This window comes from Gymnoscopelus microlampas (genome assembly GCF_963454915.1).
Source record: "Gymnoscopelus microlampas genome assembly, chromosome: 13".
NCBI lineage: Eukaryota > Metazoa > Chordata > Actinopteri > Myctophiformes > Myctophidae > Gymnoscopelus > Gymnoscopelus microlampas.
The window spans coordinates 25,712,095-25,735,574 of record NC_139950.1 but is presented as its reverse complement, the minus strand read 5'-3'; the positions used below and the strand labels follow the sequence as shown (position 1 = coordinate 25,735,574).

The following is a 23,480-nucleotide window of genomic DNA, read 5'->3' as shown; positions in this document are numbered from 1 at the left end:
AAGAAAGGAAACATGGCCGCAATAAATGGATCCAGGGAGAAAGCGTGGCAAAGTATTGCCGACAAATTAAATGCTCAAGTAGTCCAAAAAGATATACAATTTACCCGAACCAAACCCGCACCCTAACCCTAACCGCACGCGGATGCCACATAGTCGGAGAAAAGGTCTGTCGGATTAACGCATGCCTCCCACATTCATCGAGCTCTGGACTTAGTAATTTTTTTTCCGTTTCGGTAGTGACACAATGGTGTCCCCCAAAAACCTGTTAGGAGTACGTTTCAGGCAATTTAAAGTTGATTGGTAGTGGCTTTTTTTTGGGTCCCTAACATTCATCGAGCTCTGGACTTAGTCATTTTTTTTCCGTTTCGGTAGTGACACAATGGTGTCACTACCGAAACGAAAAAAAAAAGTTCCCCCAAAAACCTGTTAGGAGTACGTTTCAGGCAATTTAAAGTTGATTGGTAGTGACTTTTTTTTGGGTCCCTAACATTCATCGAGCTCTGGACTTAGTAATTTTTTTTCCGTTTCGGTAGTGACACAATGGTGTCACTACCGAAACGAAAAAAAAATGTTCCCCCAAAAACCTGTTAGGAGTATGTTTCAGGCAATTTAAAGTTGATTGGTAGTGACTTTTTTTTTGGTCCCTAACATTCATCGAGCTCTGGACTTAGTCATTTTTTTTCCGTTTCGGTAGTGACACAATGGTGTCACTACCGAAACGGGAAAAAAAATGTTCCCCCAAAAACCTGTTAGGAGTAAGTTTCAGGCAATTTAAAGTTGATTGGTAGTGACTTTTTTTTTGGTCCCTAACATTCATTGAGCTCTGGACTTAGTAATTTTTTTTCCGTTTCGGTAGTGACACAATGGTGTCACTACCGAAACGAAAAAAAAATTGTTCCCCCAAAAACCTGTTAGGAGTACGTTTCAGGCAATTTAAAGTTGATTGGTAGTGACTTTTTTTTTGGTCCCTAACATTCATTGAGCTCTGGACTTAGTAATTTTTTTTCCGTAAAAATTGTTCCCCCAAAAACCTGTTAGGAGTACGTTTCAGGCAATTTAAAGTTGATTGGTAGTGACTTTTTTTTTGGTCCCTAACATTCATCGAGCTCTGGACCTAGTAATTTTTTATCCGTTTCGGTAGTGACCCAATGGTGTCACTACCGAAACGAAAAAAAAATGTTCCCCCAAAAACCTGTTAGGAGTACGTTTCAGGCAATTTAAAGTTGATTGGTAGTGACTTTTTTTTTGGTCCCTAACATTCATCGAGCTCTGGACTTAGTCATTTTTTTTCCGTTTCGGTAGTGACCCAATGGTGTCACTACCGAAACGAAAAAAAAATGTTCCCCCAAAAACCTGTTAGGAGTACGTTTCAGGCAATTTAAAGTTGATTGGTAGTGACTTTTTTTTTGGTCCCTAACATTCATCGAGCTCTGGACTTAGTAATTTTTTTCCCGTTTCGGTAGTGTAACTACCGAAACGAAAAAAAAAAATGTTCCCCCAAAAACCTGTTAGGAGTACGTTTCAGGCAATTTAAAGTTGATTAGTAGTGACTTTTTTTTTGGTCCCTAACATTCATAGAGCTCTGGACTTAGTCATTTTTTTTCCGTTTCGGTAGTGACACCATTGTGTCACTACCGAAACGAAGTTAAATCCGAAAAAATCACTAAGTGTGGAGGCCAAAATTGTTCCCCCAAAAACCTGTTAGGAGTACGTTTCAGGCAATTTAAAGTTGATTGGTAGTACTTTGTAGTGACTTTTTGTTTTGGTCCCTAACATTCATCGAGCTCTGGACTTAGTAATTATTTTTTCGTTTCGGTAGTGACACAATGGTGTCACTAGCGAAGCAAAAAAAAAATTACTTCATATTGTCCATATCTGTGTGGCTCAAGAGATAAGTACAGGGTCTGAAAGCAGAAGGTTTGGGGTTCAAAGCTCCTGAAGAACATTTTCACTGACCATCTAAATTCTAAAAGGTGGTTTAACTATTACGTTTTCATTCATATTGTCCATATCTGTGTGGCGCAAGAGATAAGTACAGGGTCTGAAAGCAGAAGGATTGGGGTTCAAAGCTCCTGCGTGGCTCAAGAGATAAACACAGGGTCCGAAAGCAGAAGGTTTGGGGTTCAAGGCTCCTGAAGAACATTTTCACTGGCCATCCAAATTCTAAAAGGCGGCTGAAGGATGACATTCCCAATTGTAACTTCCATGCCAGCGTGGCTCAAGAGATAAACACAGGGTCCAAAAGCAGAAGGTTTGGGGTTCAAGGCTCCTGAAGAACATTTTCACTGTCCATCTAAATTCTAAAATGCGGGTTAAGAATGACGTTCCCAATTGTACTGTCCATGCCAGCGTGGCTCAAGAGTTAAACACAGGGTCTGAAAGTAGAAGGTTTGGGGTTCAAGGCTCCTGAAGAACATTTTCACTGTCCATCTAAATTCTAAAAGGCGGGTTAAGGATGGCGGGTTAAGGATGACGTTCCCAATTGTACCTTCCATGCCAGCGTGGCTTAAAAGATAAATCAAAGGCTCACAAACTAAAGGTTCCAGGTTCAAAGCTCACTCAAAACAACTCAAAACAACTACTAAATAAAAACTAAAAGGGTAATACAACAAAAAAACAATGGAGCTGTGGTCAATACAAACTGGTGATGAAAAAAAACAATAAAAAAATGTCTCAAACAAATTCATGTGAAAAAAAAACAGTGGCCATAAAATCACAAAAAATACTAAAATAAAAATACTAAAATAAAAGTGTGGAGGCCAAAATTGTTCCCCCAAAAACCTGTTAGGAGTACGTTTCAGGCAATTTAAAGTTGATTTGTAGCGACTTTTTTTTTGGTCCCTAACATTCATCGAGCTCTGGACTTAGTAATTATTTTTTCCGTTTCGGTAGTGACCCAATGGTGTCACTACCGAAACGAAAAAAAAATGTTCCCCCAAAAACCTGTTAGGAGTACGTTTCAGGCAATTTAAAGTTGATTGGTAGTGACTTTTTTTTTGGTCCCTAACATTCATCGAGCTCTGGACTTAGTAATTTTTTTCCCGTTTCGGTAGTGTAACTACCGAAACGAAAAAAAAAATGTTCCCCCAAAAACCTGTTAGGAGTACGTTTCAGGCAATTTAAAGTTGATTAGTAGTGACTTTTTTTTTGGTCCCTAACATTCATCGAGCTCTGGACTTAGTCATTTTTTTTCCGTTTCGGTAGTGACACCATTGTGTCACTACCGAAACGAAGTTAAATCCGAAAAAATCACTAAGTGTGGAGGCCAAAATTGTTCCCCCAAAAACCTGTTAGGAGTACGTTTCAGGCAATTTAAAGTTGATTGGTAGTACTTTGTAGTGACTTTTTTTTTTGGTCCCTAACATTCATCGAGCTCTGGACTTAGTAATTATTTTTTCGTTTCGGTAGTGACACAATGGTGTCACTAGCGAAGCAAAAAAAAAATTACTTCATATTGTCCATATCTGTGTGGCTCAAGAGATAAGTACAGGGTCTGAAAGCAGAAGGTTTGGGGTTCAAAGCTCCTGAAGAACATTTTCACTGACCATCTAAATTCTAAAAGGTGGTTTAACTATTACGTTTTCATTCATATTGTCCATATCTGTGTGGCGCAAGAGATAAGTACAGGGTCTGAAAGCAGAAGAATTGGGGTTCAAAGCTCCTGCGTGGCTCAAGAGATAAACACAGGGTCCGAAAGCAGAAGGTTTGGGGTTCAAGGCTCCTGAAGAACATTTTCACTGGCCATCCAAATTCTAAAAGGCGGCTGAAGGATGACATTCCCAATTGTAACTTCCATGCCAGCGTGGCTCAAGAGATAAACACAGGGTCCAAAAGCAGAAGGTTTGGGGTTCAAGGCTCCTGAAGAACATTTTCACTGTCCATCTAAATTCTAAAATGCGGGTTAAGAATGACGTTCCCAATTGTACTGTCCATGCCAGCGTGGCTCAAGAGTTAAACACAGGGTCTGAAAGTAGAAGGTTTGGGGTTCAAGGCTCCTGAAGAACATTTTCACTGTCCATCTAAATTCTAAAAGGCGGGTTAAGGATGGCGGGTTAAGGATGACGTTCCCAATTGTACCTTCCATGCCAGCGTGGCTTAAAAGATAAATCAAAGGCTCACAAACTAAAGGTTCCAGGTTCAAAGCTCACTCAAAACAACTACTAAATAAAAACTAAAAGGGTAATACAACAAAAAAACAATGGAGCTGTGGTCAATACAAACTGGTGATGAAAAAAAACAATAAAAAAATGTCTCAAACAAATTCATGTGAAAAAAAAACAGTGGCCATAAAATCACAAAAAATACTAAAATAAAAATACTAAAATAAAAGTGTGGAGGCCAAAATTGTTCCCCCAAAAACCTGTTAGGAGTACGTTTCAGGCAATTTAAAGTTGATTTGTAGTGACTTTTTTTTTGGTCCCTAACATTCATCGAGCTCTGGACTTAGTAATTATTTTTTCGCTTCGGTAGTGACACAATGGTGTCACTAGCGAACCAAAAAAAAAATTACTTCATATTGTCCATATCTGTGTGGCTCAAGAGATAAGTACAGGGTCTGAAAGCAGAAGGTTTGGGGTTCAAAGCTCCTGAAGAACATTTTCACTGACCATCTAAATTCTAAAAGGTGGTTTAACTATTACGTTTTCATTCATATTGTCCATATCTGTGTGGCGCAAGAGATAAGTACAGGGTCTGAAAGCAGAAGGATTGGGGTTCAAAGCTCCTGCGTGGCTCAAGAGATAAACACAGGGTCCGAAAGCAGAAGGTTTGGGGTTCAAGGCTCCTGAAGAACATTTTCACTGGCCATCCAAATTCTAAAAGGCGGCTGAAGGATGACATTCCCAATTGAAACTTCCATGCCAGCGTGGCTCAAGAGATAAACACAGGGTCCAAAAGCAGAAGGTTTGGGGTTCAAGGCTCCTGAAGAACATTTTCACTGTCCATCTAAATTCTAAAAGGCGGGTTAAGGATGACGTTCCCAATTGTACTGTCCATGCCAGCGTGGCTCAAGAGTTAAACACAGGGTCTGAAAGTAGAAGGTTTGGGGTTCAAGGCTCCTGAAGAACATTTTCACTGTCCATCTAAATTCTAAAAGGCGGGTTAAGGATGGCGGGTTAAGGATGACGTTCCCAATTGTACCTTCCATGCCAGCGTGGCTTAAAAGATAAATCAAAGGTTCACAAACTAAAGGTTCCAGGTTCAAAGCTCACTCAAAACAACTCAAAACAACTACTAAATAAAAACTAAAAGGCTAATACAACAAAAAAACAATGGAGCTGTGGTCAATACAAACTGGTGATGAAATAAAAAAATGTCTCAAACAAATTCATGTGAAAAAAAAACAGTGGCCAAAAAATACTAAAATAAAAATACTAAAATAAAATAAAAGTGTGGAGGCCAAAATTATTCCCCCAAAAACCTGTTAGGAGTATGTTTCAGGCAATTTAAAGTTGATTGGTAGTACTTTGTAGTGACTTTTTTTTTGGTCCCTAACATTCATCGAGCTCTGGACTTAGTAATTATTTTTTCGTTTCGGTAGTGACACAATGGTGTCACTAGCGAAGCAAAAAAAAAATTACTTCATATTGTCCATATCTGTGTGGCTCAAGAGATAAGTACAGGGTCTGAAAGCAGAAGGTTTGGGGTTCAAAGCTCCTGAAGAACATTTTCACTGACCATCTAAATTCTAAAAGGTGGTTTAACTATTACGTTTTCATTCATATTGTCCATATATGTGTGGCGCAAGAGATAAGTACAGGGTCTGAAAGCAGAAGGATTGGGGTTCAAAGCTCCTGAAGAACATTTTCACTGGCCATCTAAATTTTAAAAGGCGGGTGAAGGATGACGTTCCCAATTGTAACTTCCATGGCAGCGTGGCTCAAGAGATAAACACAGGGTCCGAAAGCAGAAGGTTTGGGGTTCAAGGCTCCTGAAGAACATTTTCACTGGCCATCCAAATTCTAAAAGGCGGCTGAAGGATGACATTCCCAATTGTAACTTCCATGCCAGCGTGGCTCAAGAGATAAACACAGGGTCCAAAAGCAGAAGGTTTGGGGTTCAAGGCTCCTGAAGAACATTTTCACTGTCCATCTAAATTCTAAAAGGCGGGTTAAGCATGACGTTCCCAATTGTACTGTCCATGCCAGCGTGGCTCAAGAGTTAAACACAGGGTCTGAAAGTAGAAGGTTTGGGGTTCAAGGCTCCTGAAGAACATTTTCACTGTCCATCTAAATTCTAAAAGGCGGGTTAAGGATGGCGGGTTAAGGATGACGTTCCCAATTGTACCTTCCATGCCAGCGTGGCTTAAAAGATAAATCAAAGGTTCACAAACTAAAGGTTCCAGGTTCAAAGCTCACTCAAAACAACTCAAAACAACTACTAAATAAAAACTAAAAGGGTAATACAACAAAAAAACAATGGAGCTGTGGTCAATACAAACTGGTGATGAAAAAAAACAATAAAAAAATGTCTCAAACAAATTCATGTGAAAAAAAAACAGTGGCCATAAAATCACAAAAAATACTAAAATAAAAATCTTTAATTAATATGTAAATGTATTAAGCTCCTCCCCCTGGAGGTGGGCTCCCCTCCATGCTCCTCCCTCTCCTACCGGAGCTAAAAGAGGGCGTGAGGAGGGAGGCGGGCTTCATCCATGGTTCTCGCCTTAAAAAGACCGAAAATTGAGATCTTCCCTGACCAAGATTCAAACCCACAACCATCCGCTTGTGAAGCCTATGCTCTACTCTTGCACCACCAGGCCTTTCACATTAATTAGGATTTGGAGGTTATATTTAAAGTTAAAGCAAGAGGTGACAGGTCAAAAGATGAAAATCCACAGCAAACACCTCTACCCCTGACAGAATGACTGAATCTACTAGATACACCCTCTGATGATCAGGGAAAGGGTTCATTATGACAGAACTGAGATGTTGTTTAAAACCATCTGTTAGAAAACGTTTACTCTGACTGAGTCTGAACCCAGATTTACACTTTCATTGAAAGCAAACAGAGAGATGTTTTGTAATGTCATACAAATTCATACCATTTTTGTCATTTATAAATTCCTTAGTTTCAGATGATCAAAACTATAGCAGTTTTGGTGTTAAATCAAGTAGGCTACATTGTTCTCACTTTGGACTGCACATTAAAAAATATGTCTGTAAAGTGTTCAACTATAGTTCCTCAAACAGGGCTGTATTATGACCACAGATCCTCTTTGATTAGCTGAATTAAGTTTAAGAAAATACCACTTTTTACTCATTGCATGCAGCATATCAAATCAATTATAGGCTGAGCTCCATACTTCGTTTTGAAGTGTTCTAGTGACTTACGTAAATTGAATCCAACCACTTAAATTTAATGTATTTATTGCAACCACCAACCAATAGTGTTACAAACGGCTGAGTTTGTAACAAAATGAGGAAACTCACACAAAAGTTTAAATTATTTTATTAAAACTAATTTAACCCCATATGGGTAACCGGTGTCCCTCAGGGCTCAATACTAGTGTATTTTCTGTTTTGTGTTATTGTGGGTAAAGCTTTGGCTGAAAATGGCCGATCGACAAGCTCACAATGTGTCGCAGTGAGTTTGTCGATCAGCTATTTTCTGCTAAAGCTTTCTCCATCACAATACGGATACTGGGGTGGTTAACGGTGCTTAAAGGGCAAGACCACTTTGGTAGACGTTTGGGTTGTGTAGTTACCTTGCCATGATGCATCTCCAAAGGTGGGCAAGAAATCTAAAATAATTGCTCCATTGATAATTAAAAATATGCTCCTCATTGAATTACACTGTATGCTGAAACAGCTCTCAAAGTCACTCTTTTAGCACATAAACGAACACAAATAAAGTTGATTCAGACAATAGAACATCACCAAACCCAGCACAGTTTGTTTTTTAAATAAAAATGCTATCCTGTTGATTTTGCTATTTTTATTAAAAAGAAACCCGGACTGGAACCGCGGATCTGGATCTTCAAATAGTAAAATCAGCAGGAAGTAAAAAAAAAAAACAGTACTGGGTTTGGTGAGGTTCTATATTGACTGAATCAGCTTTGTTTGTTCGTTTATGTGCTAAAAGCATGACTTTGAGAGCCAATTTTACCGTGCAATGTAAGTCAATGAGGAGCATATTTTGAGTGATCAATTTCTATTCAATGGAGCAATTATTTTAGATTTCTTGTTCACCTTTGGAGTTACATCATGGCAAGGTAACTACACAACCCAAACCTCTACCAAAGTGGTCTTGTCCTTTAATAACCAAAATCCAAAAGGCTGGAGTGCTCCCAGTGAGCTTCATGGTGAGAGAGAGAGGACAAGAGTGAAGTCCAGCCACCTGTTTTATAGAGGACAATCCAGGTGGGCCGAATCTCCACTGATGACACACTCCGCCCTCCAATCATTCTGAAACACATGACACATGGTTAGTAACCATGACAACCACACCAGTTATCTTTGGTTCATAAACAGTGACACATCTCTTGAGCCACAGAGACATGAAACATTCAGATGGGAGGGAAATACTTATCCTTTTAGAATTTAGATGCAAAGCATATCTCTACATCGTGGTATTGATATTTTCACTTAAACCCTCTATTCTTAGTAAAGTTGCAACTTTACTTTCCCGCTTGCCTTGTTACCATCTACACTAAATCTCTTCACTAAAAATTGTCAATCTACAAGCTCACAACACGTCGACACGTTGTGCGCTTGTAAATCTGTTATTTTTGACGAATGTTCGACCCAGAATAGGGATGCTGGGCCTTACTTCTCCCACCACTGCTGGAGAACATACAAGACAGTAGACAACTAAGAATTAAGAAACCCCAGTGGTGCAGCTAGAGCATACATGGGCAACCGGCGGCCCGGGGGCCACATGCGGCCCCCACTCTCACTTAATGCGGCCCGCAGGTTAATATCAGAATACTGATATATTATTGATTTCAGCTGTTACAATTCCAAACATGACCCGCTTTAACTACTTCAGTCTATATTAGTAGCTTAATGACTATAGTATTAAAATTCTATTGTCTTTTTATGTCCAATGTATTTGTATTTAAGTTAACATAAGTAGTAACTAAACATTACATTACGACTTACTAACATAATTAGTAACTAAATGCATTTCAAATTAAATAAAAATGGCAAGAAAATAGCAAAAAAAGCCGATCTACAAGCTTTTTTTGTCTACTTTTGTGTGACATAGAATGGCATAGTGAGTGTGGAAATATAGTGTCCCTCTCCATTATCAGAGTTGCCCACCCCTGAGCTAGAGATATGTTGCTTCTCAAACCAGAGGTTAGGGGTCCAAACCTAAACTCAAAATATTTAACCTAGCTCACCCCCATTCTCTCACTGAATGCCAGGCTGCCCAAAAATACACCTCACCTGACATAAACTAAAGGTGATGAGGGGACACACAGCAGGAGCTAATCAATCAATTAGGAAGTGGGACATCAAAACAAAGCCTGGGAAAAACAAAAAACAAAAATAAGCAAAATATACCTACACTATAGGTGTTTTTTTCATGTTTGTAGCTGGCTGTAATCTTTCACTGAAGAGCATGCAGAGAAATGGTCAAATAAACACAACAGTTCTGTAGTGGTAAAAAATAGTCAGACCTCTGTACCCTCCCCAGAAAGTTAAAGAAATCAAATCGACGTTTCTCCCTTCAACATAACCTCGATTTCTTTTTGTGTGTGACATTTTATATTATTTTTAAGCATTTTGTAATTTCTTATTTTCCTTAATTTTTGTTTGTTGATTTTGAGCTTTGAACCTATAACCTTCGGTTTATAAACCCCTGACATTTTGTCTTGAGCCACGCTGGCTCAGGAAATGCAAGTGATAACAAAATACTTAACCTAGTAGACTTTAGATGGAGAATGAAAATGTTCTTGTATACAAGCGTCATGTGAACCATGGCTAAGGGAACCCCATAAGAGAAGATTTTTTACGGCTCTCTAGCAGTGATTCTCAACCATTTTGATTTCAAGGACCCCCAGTTTGACATGCATTAGGCTACGAACCCCCATTTAATGGCATTTATATCTCTGGGACCCCAATTCATTGTAAAAACAATGTTAATTTAACTCTGAGAGTGTACAAATGGAACCAAATGGACCTGTTAGGATCCATTTGGTTCCATTTGTACACTCTCAGAGTTACAGACCCATAAGGGTCCATTTGGTTCCTGTCCATCATTTAGCTGGGGACCCCCTGGAACCCCCTCAAGTTCCCCTGGGGGTCCCCGGACCCCACTTTGAGAACCAATAGTCTACACTATGTCCAGGTCAGACCTCAGTAAGTGGTCTCATGTTGTTGCCACGACACCTGCTGGCTGAAACAAATCAATGCATTGTTTTATGTCAAGGACCCCCGAATTAATGTATTTGGCCATGGATGTGGACCCCCATACAAGATTTGTGTTTTTAAAATGTTTCTAAACTATTTAAATACAACACTGTTTGAGAAACTAGTTGAAAACTCTATAGCCACCAAATGTTTCCAAAGTGACAATAACAGCCACTGTACTTGATTACAAAAAACGCAGTTTTAATCTGGTTGATTAAAACTGCTATAGTTTTGGTCATAAAACTAAGAAATTAGTTAGTGGATGTATTTGGAGATTCAGTCAACCTGTCACGGTGAGAGGTTCTATGTTCAAACATCTGAATGATTAAAAATGTCTGGTGGTGCAAGAGGAAAGCTGAGGTTCCACGACTAAAAGGTTGTGGGTTTGAATCTTGGTCCCGGAGAATATTTATTTTTGGTCTTTGGTCACCGTGTGTACAGATTACAGTTAATATAGGAATATAAGACTTTCTTTATATGATAGAAATGGAGCAGAGTTGTAAACACCAGCATGATACCGTTGCTCATTGAATCCATCAGCGGAAGAAAGAGCAACGTCATGTGCGTACATTTTACCAAAGTGAAATTCAGTTCCACCAGAGGAAGGCGGTGTTGTTCAGACAACGTATTATTGAGAAAATAGCATGAACTACAATATCTAGGGTACATTCTGTAGTCAATTAGCTACATTTTGACGAACTTCATCAAATAAAATACATGTAAAATAACTCCTGTTACAAAAGCATGAGAAAATATTAACATACACCTATTTACTGTACCGTACACCTGTAAGATAAAACATAATCATGTATACTTAACTTGGTTTCTTGTAAAGATTATGATTATTAATTTCACGCATGCTCATTTGTCTAATTGTCTGTTTTCACCTTTTCTTCAGTCAAATCCTGCCAACTACATCACATGGCCTGTTCCTTGGAGTAGTTGATGGAGGAGTTGATACAAAAGGTAATTCAGCTTATTTTAGTTCAGTTCCTACATTAACATGGGAAATTGGGAATAGTAGTTAAAGTCAAACCATATCATGTCAGGAAAAATTAAGTCATACAATACTGTAGTAAAAAAAAGAAATGTCATATAGTATTGTTGTTAAGCACACAGCATAAAGGTATTATTATTATTTTAATAAGGCATATTGTGATATACAAGGTGATTCAATATTCATTGAGTCATCTAAAGAATGAAAATAATTTGTTCTCAAGTCCATGGGGTGCCACCCGAGCGAATCTCATCACAGGAGACCATTTATCAGACAGAGGGTGCATATTTTCAGGAAGATATTAACTGTTTATGAACTTGTAGCGAAATCTCTCCACATATCCCAAGTCCCTAAGCAACCACTGGAATAGACGGTTAGCCGCTGACTTCCGCTGTTGTAGGATTAGGCTTTGGCCAACAGTTTGAGGGAAACGGCTTGACCTTCAAATGTATAATTGGAGGGTTTAACTTCCACTGATCTACTGAAGTAATGAATCAGGTGCATATATGTTTGCTAAAAGCCTTTGAAATAATCAAAAATAAAGGTTTGAAAAGGGCTTAGCTTGGGGCAGGACCAGAACTGATGGGTAAGTATAGTAATCTGGTTTCCTGTTTACACTTACCACATAAAGAACAGGTGTTGGGATAAATGGTTTGAAGCCTGACTTTTGAATATTGCAGACTGTGTGAACCACAGTACTTTGACTTGAACCAAATTGGCATTTATAGTACTACAGTGAATATTATCAAGAATAGCCTCCCACACTACCTCGGATTTCAATTTGGCATTGGACACCACCACATGAGCCTGTAAAGTACCATGAAAGAAAGAGACTGAACCCTTATACCAGGTGTATGCTGAAGGAGCATGTGTAGTGCGTCATGTTACTCAATGTCAAGATGTTAAAAAATGCACCCTAACCATCAAGCCACAGACTTACATTCTACTCCAATAAACTTGATGTCAAAACAAGCAAGTTAAGGACAGAGGCAAGTTGAGGTCATACACTGAATGGCATTGACGCAAGTTGAGAAAGGTTAGCCTTGGATCGCATACCATTGCCAAGCATAAACTACAGTAAGTGCGTGTGATTATGACTGAATGTGCGAAGCGTGTATTTTCTTATTCCCATCTATTCCCATTCCAAATCCTGTCAGAGGTGCCATCTACTTAACCATTAATTATATAAATTATGAATATTACATGTGGTTGGCTTCCTATACATTTAAATAGACAGTCAGTTGTGTGGAGTGTACATTCAACGTATGCAGGCTGGTTCTGGCTGTGGCACCGGAATGCTTTTGCATGTTAGCAGGTGGGGGGCCCTGGGAAAGATGGTAGTAACGCTGAGGGAGATTGTTACACTTTGATCCCAACCAGGCCAAATAAGGGGAATGTGTAACTCAGTCTTGCCTCTCACACCATCGGTGGCCAATTCTTCCTTCTTCTGTGAATGTTGCAGTCTCGTAAATGTCTTACAGTAAGTGGACAGATTCGTACACAGGAAAATCGCAGTCTGTTTTTTGAGGAACCGTCATTGGCCAATTTCAACAACACACTTGGGACTTGCTGATCTTCTCCCAGCCTGGCCTGATTGTGGCGTTCACCTGGAACTTCACTGGTTGCAGAACCACCCCGAACTTCCCCTCCAGACTGGGCAGCGACTGGCCCGCGGGCACAGTGAAGGTGAAACGCTGTAACATCCAGGAGAGGAACAGGAAGAGCTCCATCTTGGCCAAGGCCTCCCCCAAACACACCCTGACCCCCGCACCGAACGGCACATAGCTGGGTGAGGGGATAACCAGGCCGGTACCGTCCTCGTCCAAAAAACGCCCTTCAGGAAAGAAAGGATCAGGCTGTTATAACGGTCTGTTTTTATGCCAGTCTGGCTATTCAACTTAGAACTTCATGAAAATAATACAAGTAAGTACACACTTGCTCATGCAGTAACCAAATTCTGTATGTTAATTTAACTCTGAACCTAAAAATTTACCTGGAATGACCCTTTCAGTGTATTTTTTGCCACTTTAACTCTGGCGTTCCAATTTTGGGCATGTCATTATAGAGAAGGTAACTTCCTCTGAAAAGGTCAGCCCCCATCCACTGAGCTCAATGGAGGGGGCCGCCATCATGAGAGGACTGCCTCAATTACTTTCAGCAGTGTGACATCAGATTTACTTTCTCGATAGGTGAAAATGAAATAAAAATATTCAAACTACTATTTTTATATATTTTGTATATCAAATCTACAAGCTCACACCGCGTCTCAGCGCGACATGTTGTGAAATAATTTCCAATGTTTAGTTAAGTGGTTCTGTGGTTAAACTATCCGACTCTGAGTTATAACTCAGGATGTGGTAGGAACCATGCTGATCAAATCATCATGATTATTATGACATTATTCTCACCAGGGTCAAAGAGCTCTGGGTTCTTCCACTCCTTCTCGTCGTGGTGCAGTGACCACAGGTTGATGATGACCCGAGCTCCTTTCCTCACTGTGTACTCCCCAATGCTAGACAGAGAGTCAGATAGATGAGATCATATGAAATGGTTATATCAAATAACGGTCTGATTATCTTTGAGGGGAAATGTGATAACATTTAGCAAGATTTGAAAATGAACGTCTATGTTGTATTCTAAACCTTATGGGGGCCAAAGCCTGGCAAAGGCAAGATCTGCAAGAGTCTGATTTACCAACTAGTTGTGCTACCTGGTGTCACCAGATTCTCTGCGGTTCCTATTCACTGCATATCCATATCTAGAGCAAGGTTGATATAGTTTTGCATATTTCATTGTTTGTTTTTTGTAAAGCTTCGTTTTTATTTTCATTTCAGTTAACAAATATTTTTCCAATTGTAGTTTGCGTTAGTTTAATTAATACAATAACCCTGGTCTAGTGACAGTCTACTCCAAAACTGTATCCCGTAATTTGTATCCAGTTTATGTCGTTGTGTTAACATGTCGAATCGAGTAGCCTAATTTTTCCAGTCAAAATTAGATAGTAATAATAAAAATAATAATAAAGTAAGGACATATAGGCTACAGTAAATGAAAATTGACCGATTGAGATTAGCTACATACAGTAGCTAACTTGCGCATTGCAGGTTTATGAGTAGGCCTTACCACTATGACAAAGACAGCAAGGTGTGTGTGTGTGCGTGTGCGTGTGCGTGTGTGTGTGTGTGTGTGTGTGTGTACCAGCAGTACCTGGTGTCTGCGAGGGCTACATGGGGGATAAGAAGTGGAGCCACAGGGCGGATGCGTAACACCTCCCTGATGGTAGCCTGCAGGTATGGTAGTCTGCCCCTGTCACTGAGCTGGGGGGTCCTGTCTGCCCCCACATTAAGGTCCAACTCCTCCTGGATACGACTCTGCACCTGAGAGCACACAGAAGTGAAGTCAGATTCAGTTGAACTGAAATGTTTTATTCCTTTGTGAATAATGCTTGTTATGTTCATTCCTATCAATAGAATAGAAGGACCTTGGGAAGGAAGAATACAGCAGTGATTCTCAACCTGTGGGCTGGGGACCACTGGTGGGCCGTGAGGGGATTGCAAGTGGGCCCCCAAATAATTGCCAAAACACTAAGATTGTAATGATAAAATAACATTCATATAAAATGATATGTAAGAAAACATGACATGGTATGTTTTTCCTTAAAACCTTGAAAATTAGTTTTAGCTGTGAAACCATAGACTGTATAAAAAGAATGGACAGCGTTACTGTTGGGTAGCTTGTCAATCAAAAGCGGGGTGGGTAATGAATGCTATTGGTTGTGTAGCTTGTCAATCAAATCATCCCGCCCCTCCTAGAGCATACCCTACTTTATCGTACATTTTAAAATAAATGGGACCATAGTTTACCAAAACGCATATCATGATGATTGAAAGGAGACTTTAAACTAGCGACTGGAAGCATATAGTATTTATGACAACTTTTATTAAGGTAAGAAAATATAGTCTAAAGTTTGTCAAAAACCCATCCGCTTGCATTAAGATTCCAGCAGGGGTAAAACAGCGAAACTACAGGCCATTCATATGAACTGTCTCTTCCGTATTGGAGTCAATGTAAAAATCTCAAGCTGGATAGGAATACTGTGTTGGTTCCATTGATCCAATCCGGAACACAATCGATTGATTGATGGTTAAAATAAACATGGTCTGAAATCTGTGTGTGTGTGTGTGTGTGTGTGTGTGTGTGTGTGTGTGTGTGTGTGTGTGTGTGTGTGTGTGTGAGAGAGTGTCAACGCTCTGTTGGTATACTGATGGTGAACCTTTTACAGTATTGGTTCTCAAAGTGGGGTCCGGGGGCCCCCAGGGGTCCTTGAGGTGGTACCAGGGGGTCCCCAGCAAAATTAGTTAATATACCGTCACCATCATCTTAACCACTTTAACCATATTTTATACTTTGCCTACTCAAAAATAGCAGATATACAATCTTATAACGCGCCACTTTGTGCCTCGCTATATGAGCTTCTAGATCTGCTATATTTGAAAAGTCGTGAAAATCTTTTTGGGGGTCCTTGACATGAAAATGTTTGAGAACATCTGTTTTACAGTATTTACCTCGTCCATGTCTCGTTCATACAGTACCTGTGGATGGTGGATGAGGTAGGCGATGGCCCATTTGAGCACAGTGGTGGTGGTCTCCACCCCAGCTCCAAAGATGTCTCCCACCGTCATCAGGAGGTGGTCATCACTGAGGCCCACCGTCTCTGCACTGAACTCTGCCGTGTTCTGGTTCTCAGCGCTGCGTTTGGCTCTCAGCAGAACATCCAGCAGATCCCGCTGCACATGGTCGCTGTAGTCTGCCTACATGCACACCAGTGGTGGACAGTAACAAAGTATATTTACTTAATTGAGTACTGTACTTAAGTACATTTTTGGATTATTTATTTTCATTGCAAGCACATGACTTTCACTCAGCTACAAATAGCTGATCTACAGCGACGTGTCGCTGTGCGATGTGTCATGAGGTTCAGGTTCAGATCTGCTATTTTCACTATTAAAAAAATCTGATTTCTTTAAAAAAAAAAATATATATATAATATATTAAAAAGTAAATGTACTTCATAATTTGCACTTTTGAATTCTTGAGTATTTAATCATGCAGTAGGCAAATAATGACTGGCAGGGATGGAAAACCTCCAATCACATCTACAGTTGCTGAAAACCATTAAAACACCACCAACGACAAATGCATAGATTCATTTGGCATAGGCAACCTCCCATCCTCAGAGAAACCTGTTGCTTTAAGAAGATTATTCAAGTCGGCAAGTAAGAACACAATCAATGGCTAATTTAAGAACTGGAACATGTGACAGACCACCTTAGATACAACTATATTGCTGTAAAAGTTAATAAATAAAGATGTCTGGTACAACTGTATAGTCACAGAAGTGCATGTGCAATCAAATGTAACAGGTGCAGATAGAAATGATTGTGTAATAATTTTGACCATGGCCAGGCCCCGTCCTTGAATGTGGTATTTAAAGGATATTTAGCAAATCAAAAACAAGAGCTCTTTCATTGTTCAAGGTCTCTTCTTAGTTACAGAGAGAAACCATGTGTTGTGTAAAGCATGTGGAACTGTTTTTATGTATCCAAAAGTCTAAGGAGTAAAGCTGGCAGTGAAAACAGAACATTCAAAGATGAATGGAAAGAGAACTATGCGTTCATGCACTTGTCTCAAAGATTAAAGTACAAACGGCTTATACAGTGAAACTGCAGTTTCATTTTTGATTGATTGATTGAATACATTGATTGAATACTGTTTGCAAAAAGTACAGTGGCACAATTATACAATGAACAGTAGAACAAATGTAACCCCATGTTTGTGAGATTTTCCCAACCCAGATTTTCTGAATCTGGGTTGAACCAGATCAGTGGAGCTCCCTCTGGTGTTGTGTCTTTGTGTGCATGAGCACTGGTCCTTTGAGTATCTTGAAGACCAGGCCCATTGCACGTTTCTGTACTCTGTCCTCTACCCATCCCACCCTAGCATAATGAGCAAGGGTTAGGTGCGTCCTAGGTGTGAGGTTTAGTAGTAACCTGATCAGTTTGTTCTGAGAGGTCTGAAGTTTTGCTTTTCATTTTAAAGTTTTGCTTTTAATCATCAATGCAAAGCCATTGTGTATATTAACTGTCCACATCCTACCTGGATGTGCCTGTCAATCATTCTCAGCATGGATAAAAGTATAATAAATATTCTTCAAGTGGGGGTATAGACTGTCCATTTGGACATTATAGCCTATAATACTATATGTGGGACAGTATGTCAAATATTGCAAATTATTTACCAAATAATACCAAATGGCAGGCCAGTTCTTCTGGCCCACCACCACTTCGCCTGTTGCCTAACTACTGTCTTAAGGAATCCTACCTTGTGTTCATCATATTTCTTCTGAAGCAGACAGTCTCTGACTGACACACACTGCTTCAAGAGGCGCAGGTCCGCATTGGGAAACACCTGAGAGCAACAGAGAGAAATAATAAAGATGGGTACATTAGTTTGGTAAACAGGCAAATAGGCAGGTGGTTAACCCATTAAAATGTATAGATTTTATTAAAAAATAGCAGATATACAAGCTCACAGCACATCACTTCGTGCCACACTGCAAGCTTGTATATCTGCTATTTTTGACCATTTTTTAAACATCTTGAAAGTGTGAGAACTACAGACTTAGAAGGCATTTTTAGAATCGGCCTCAGGTCTTAGTGGGTTAAACAGTATTTTTTTCTGTATGACAAAACTTCTGGTTTTACGTACCTGTAACCAGGGGAAGATGTCGACCAGGCTGTCCTTGGCCACCGTATCAATGATACCCTGGCTATAGAGCAGCATGGACTCAAACTCAGGATCTCCACGGCGATAGGAGGAGTTGAAGCACAGGGCGCAGATGACATTGGTGACGGCCCGGGTGAGCTCTGGGGACATGTCCAACGCCTGGTCACAACACGCCGCCTCAGACAGGGTGTCACACAGAGACTGGGCCTCATGGCAGACTTGGGGAGGGGTGCATGTGTATGTTAATGCTTTATTATGACTACTACTTCTGTTAGATAGAGATAAATAGGCATTTATTGATCCCATGAGGGAGGTGTAGTCGCCCACACAGTTACAGCAGTCATACAAGACACAAAGAACAGATGATGAAAACACAGCTAGAACAAAAGGAGGTGCAGGGACAGCAGTAAAAGTGTCACATTGTCATTCGTCCTTTGTCTATGGGGATAAGAGTCGCAAGATCCAGTTAGTAGAAAATACGGTAGTAAGCAAAAAGGTGAAAGATTTCACCTATAATGACAAACCCAAAATAGGTACGCCAGGTTGAATAAGGTTGATACTTTCCTGTTAGAATATTCAGAACTGTACACTGCACTTACACAATATGTAGAAAACCTTATTTATTTGTTGTGTGATGTGTTGCAGATAGGCTATGAGTAAAATCAGAGCAAAATGTGTTGGGGGGGTAGATGGGGCTTATTGTGTCGAAACGTTAATAAAGCCTTGACTGGGAGCTTCTTTAAAATGTTTCAGAGTGCAGACTTTATTATTTCTTACTGGTAGCTAAATCTCAACCTTTTGAACACACATGGTTACCTAACTTTTTTGATTTGGCTTTAAAGAAACATTGTAATGTTCAATACCAGTAGATGTTGAGTATTAATACTTAGTTATATTTAAGCATTTTTTATTTTTTATTAAAACATAATTAGTCAAGACACACGTGCACGCACACGCACACACACACACACACACACACACACACACACACACACACACACACACACACACACACACACACACATACACTCACCGATCTTCTCTATGGATGCTGAGCCTTCTCCATACATGCACAGGGCTTCATGTACCATCTTGCGGTGGAATCTCCAAACAGGGCTGTAATCTCCAAAGGCGATGTCTTTTCCATCTCTGGTGAGCAAATCTGTGGTTACCTGGATTAAACACGCGCAAATTAGTAATTTCATCGCAATTATTGCAATCCATTTTTCGAGAATTAAAACCACCCAGTGAAAAAGATATCGCCAGGCTAAGCATTGCTGATGCAGCTGTGGTTTCAAATTCCCCCTGGGGGATGAATAAAGAAGCCTATTTATATTCTATTCTATTCTATTCTATTATGTGTAAATAGCCCAGACTGGGCTATTAGCAATAACACTGCATCTGCAAATGATGGGCTACTACATAATATAACATAATATAATAATAATAATAATAATAATAATAATAAAAAGGCTAATAATATAATCAGATCACCACCCACGGTTCTGGGTCTTCCTGCAAAGGTTTTTCCTTTCTTCAGCAGCACTTCTTTGGCGTGTAAGTGGTGGTTGACAATGATGACATTGTGGGAGCCCATCATGAGGGAATAAGTGTCTCCGTATTTCTGCTGCAGGTCCTGGAAAAGCATATGTGGCTGACGCTCGCTACGCAGACTCAGCAGACTGCCGATGATGGGGAGCGCGGGCAGGCGAGGAGGGCCCCCGGGGCCCCCCAGGGACGCCCTCCATGCCTTCAACACCAGCAATGAAGCCAACAGGACTGCCAAGATCACCAGAGCGCACAAACACCAATCCATGGTCTTATGGGAGTAGTCTGGCGTGCAAAGGAGGAGGTCAAGCACCACAGACGCGACTGCAAAACAGTCGAGCAGCAGGCGAGTTTTATGCGCCTCCTTCAGTGCAATCTCCTTGACCCCTCAAGTTCAACAACATCCCTTGCTGTGGTATCTGTCTGTCTGTGGGAGTTGGCAATAAAACAAAGTCCCAATTTTATGCGATTATGCTACGAGAGAGAGGGGAAGGAGGGGGATGGTTGTAATCAGAAAACGCTTTCTTTCCAAACATGATTAAAATGTTTTTGCTTTTGATTGATTGAATACTTTATTATCAGTCTGCAAATATTGTTAAAAGGATAACACAAGAAGCCCTATAGGGCTTGTTTCCATTGTGGTCCTGTGTATTCAATTCATTAAGACATTTAAAGACATACAATAATATACAATAATAAACAAGACATAATCAGCACTAGTAGCAATGAAAGTTTATGTACAGTACACATGGGGGGGGGGGGTCATTTCCTACATGGGTTGTATTTTAGAGGCAAATCTTTCCAGTGAAAAAATGGCAACTAAAGTAATCAAAAAAGTCAACCAAAGAACAAGATTTTTGTACAGGATCTCCTCTTTGGTTAGTAAGAATACACTGAGGAGCACTCATCCAATGTCACTTTGACTATGCATGCACCTCATGGTACTATAGCACCACAAAGGCCTTAAAAACAAGGCTTCAGACATCCCAAAACAAACCGATCAGGCTACAGCATGGCCTTACACCTACAACTATGAGTTAGGGTAGGGTAGAGGACAGAGTACAGCAACTTCCAATGGGCCTGGTCTACAAGATACACTACACCTCAAACACAAAGACACCCATGTACCTGTCAAACTACTTTAAAAACGTCCACAACACAACACCAGAGGGAGCTCCACAAATCACGTTCAACCCAGATTTGGCTCAAACAAGGGGTTAAATTAGTTCTACTGCTATGCCACCAAAATGTGGAATGCCCTACCAACAGACATACAAAAGTGTGAATCCTTACTCTCCTTAAAAAACGCTCTAAAAGAGCACTTACAAGTGGCTGCAATTTGGAACTGGCCCCTGTAAAAAGTCCAAGCCTACACTCCCCCACTGCTTACTGTACCAAATTTTCGTCTTAATTAAATACTACTCGTTTATATGATGTTTTTGCATAGAATTGTACATTATTGTTTGTCATTAAATGTTTCAATGAATTGAATACACAGGACCCCAATGGAAACAAGCCATAGTGCTTTCTTGGGTAAAAAGCTTGGTAAAAATATAGCGCAGTAACCAGACATCCAGTCAGTGATAAACTGCTTCATTATGTCCCTGCAGACGTGCCGTAGTTTAACACAACAGCAAAGATGGCGTCAACAGAGTCCCAGCCCAGGTTCGGCCAGTCTGTCAAAGGTCTCTTATCTGATAAAGTGGGCTCTTGCAGCGGGGACGTCATTGCGTTGACCCGCCAGGTGCTGAAGGGGTCAAGGAGTCAAGAGGTTAGACGGTGTTCCAACGAGAAATCACATAGTGAATGGCTGATGCTAGAGTTAGCATCTCCTGTGGGTCTGATGTACTCTGAAAGAATGGATCTTTACGATCACATTGTTCTTTTGCATTTCAAGTAACGCTGTTGCTTTTGCAAAGACACAGTGCACGGATAGGAATTAGACGAATATGGACATTAAGAGAGGAAGTTGCAAGCTAGCTTCATTGTTAGCCTCCTTATCCATCTATGTAGCTATTTTATCTAGCCAAGGATCACAAGACGGTCATGGATGAACTTCAACATAGTGTTTGCACTTTCTCCCCTTTTGGTCCGTACGTCTACATACACTTTCAGATTTCAAATATAAAGTGCTTACCCCATGGCCACGGATTTAGCAATTATACACGGGCCCTCAGAAGTACCCGGAGTTTCCGTATTGTTCAGTAAAAAGCATTTAAATCCGATCGGTGGCCATTTCTCCGTATTTTCTTCATGCGCTTTCAACTACGCGACCCTATCGGTTGGGAGGTGTATTGCACTCTGATACATTATAACTCTGAGAAAATGGCCACCGATCGGATTAAAATGCTTTATATCGAATAATACGGAATATAAGGGTACTTCTGAGGGCCCGTACATAATTGTAACATCTGTGGCCATGGGGTAAGAACTTTATATTTGAAATCTGAACGTTAATGTAGATGTACGGGCCAGAAAGTGATACAGTGCCAACACTATGTTAACAGTTACTGTTGACAGTCCTGTATCAGGGCTACTATTTACCAAATGTTTTCCCCCCGCAGCTACTTGGCCAAGCTGCCAGAAATATGGTTATCCAGGAGGATGCAATTCTGCACTCTGAAGATGTAAGTATGACAATAATCTATGATTCTAGCAAGTGTGAATGGGGTGTTATTTGCAGTACTCCATCTGAGCCACAAGATGTCAGGAGATGTCCAACATTATTGCCCTGTTATTTCCTTTCAGAGTCTGAGAAAAATGTCCATCATCACCACACATTTACAATATCAGTAAGTATTGATTGAGTGTTCATTTTCATATGAATTTACCCAGCTGGAATGTAGGGAGACCCTTTAATTTTGCCTACATGTAAATGAAATGACTGAAATGATAATCATGTCTCTCTTATCACCCAGACAAGAGGCCATTCAGAAAAAGTAAGTCCAAACATTAACGTTCTGTTTATGTCTAGGGGGATGGGGACAGTAGGTTTGGGGTAGGGACTCTGCACAGAAAGCCATAACATGATACTGTATGACCATGCTGATTGTCTTGTATTGTTATTGTTTTTTTCTTTTTTCATCCTGCAGCGTGGAGCACTCAAAAAACCTTCAGGAACAGCTGAAACATTTGCTCAAATGACACATACATTTTCATTACACATTATTTCTGTTCATTTCCAACAGGACTGGAATCTTTTCTTTGTTTTTTATTCAGCAGAAGACATAAGGGTCCCTTTGGTTACATTTGTACACCGAGTTAAATTAACACAGGATTCTACAGTGTATGTTTGACTGGATAGTGGACTATCTGTGAAAATAATGCAACCTCTGTGCTGGCACAGCTGCACAGTGCCTAAATTACGATTCATATGTATTGTAAAACAATGAACTTTGACAGTTTTCTTCCCTCACGTGTTAGTGTTCATGCTGAGGAAAAAAGTGTTTTGTTTTTTTAAGTGAGGTGCATGGAAAGCTGCAGGCATCAGCGTATGTCTGAAGGACAAGCAGCTGGCCACCCTAGAGAGCGCCCCTGAACTCCTCTAAAGGTTGCCTGAGCTCATACAGCACACGTCGCATACAGTACTTTCAAACGTTACACAGTAATTCAATGCAGTTGTCTTGGCTTTATTGCTATATTTTGCATACAATCTTGTTTTCTATTTTACATAATTTTAATTTACGTTTTTCTTTATAGCGTTTTATCACCATACAATTAAACAAATAAAGCACAGATGGATTGAGTGTGTCTTGGGTTAAGCACTGTATAAGGGACATGTTGTAGGTTAAGCA

General features: G+C 40.1%; 2 protein-coding genes across 2 annotated transcripts; one reads left to right on the top strand and one right to left on the bottom strand.

Moving 5' to 3' along the window:
• Window positions 1–12,899: 12,899 nt before the first annotated feature.
• cyp17a1 (cytochrome P450, family 17, subfamily A, polypeptide 1) lies at window positions 12,900–19,954 on the bottom strand (the record flags this gene model as incomplete). The annotated part of the gene is made up of 8 exons (XM_084076069.1): window positions 12,900–13,186; window positions 13,761–13,864; window positions 14,560–14,729; window positions 15,945–16,163; window positions 17,734–17,820; window positions 18,121–18,356; window positions 19,172–19,310; window positions 19,640–19,954. 8 exons carry the CDS (start codon window positions 19,952–19,954, stop codon window positions 12,900–12,902), a joined length of 1,557 nt encoding a protein of 518 aa, XP_083932195.1.
• A 1,371-nt stretch (window positions 19,955–21,325) lies between these two features.
• On the top strand, window positions 21,326–23,421 carry borcs7 (BLOC-1 related complex subunit 7; the record flags this gene model as incomplete). Its single annotated transcript, XM_084076691.1, has 5 exons — window positions 21,326–21,457; window positions 22,251–22,313; window positions 22,435–22,478; window positions 22,605–22,625; window positions 22,779–23,421. 5 exons carry the CDS (start codon window positions 21,326–21,328, stop codon window positions 22,828–22,830), a joined length of 312 nt encoding a protein of 103 aa, XP_083932817.1. The 3' UTR covers window positions 22,831–23,421.
• Window positions 23,422–23,480: the final 59 nt, after the last annotated feature.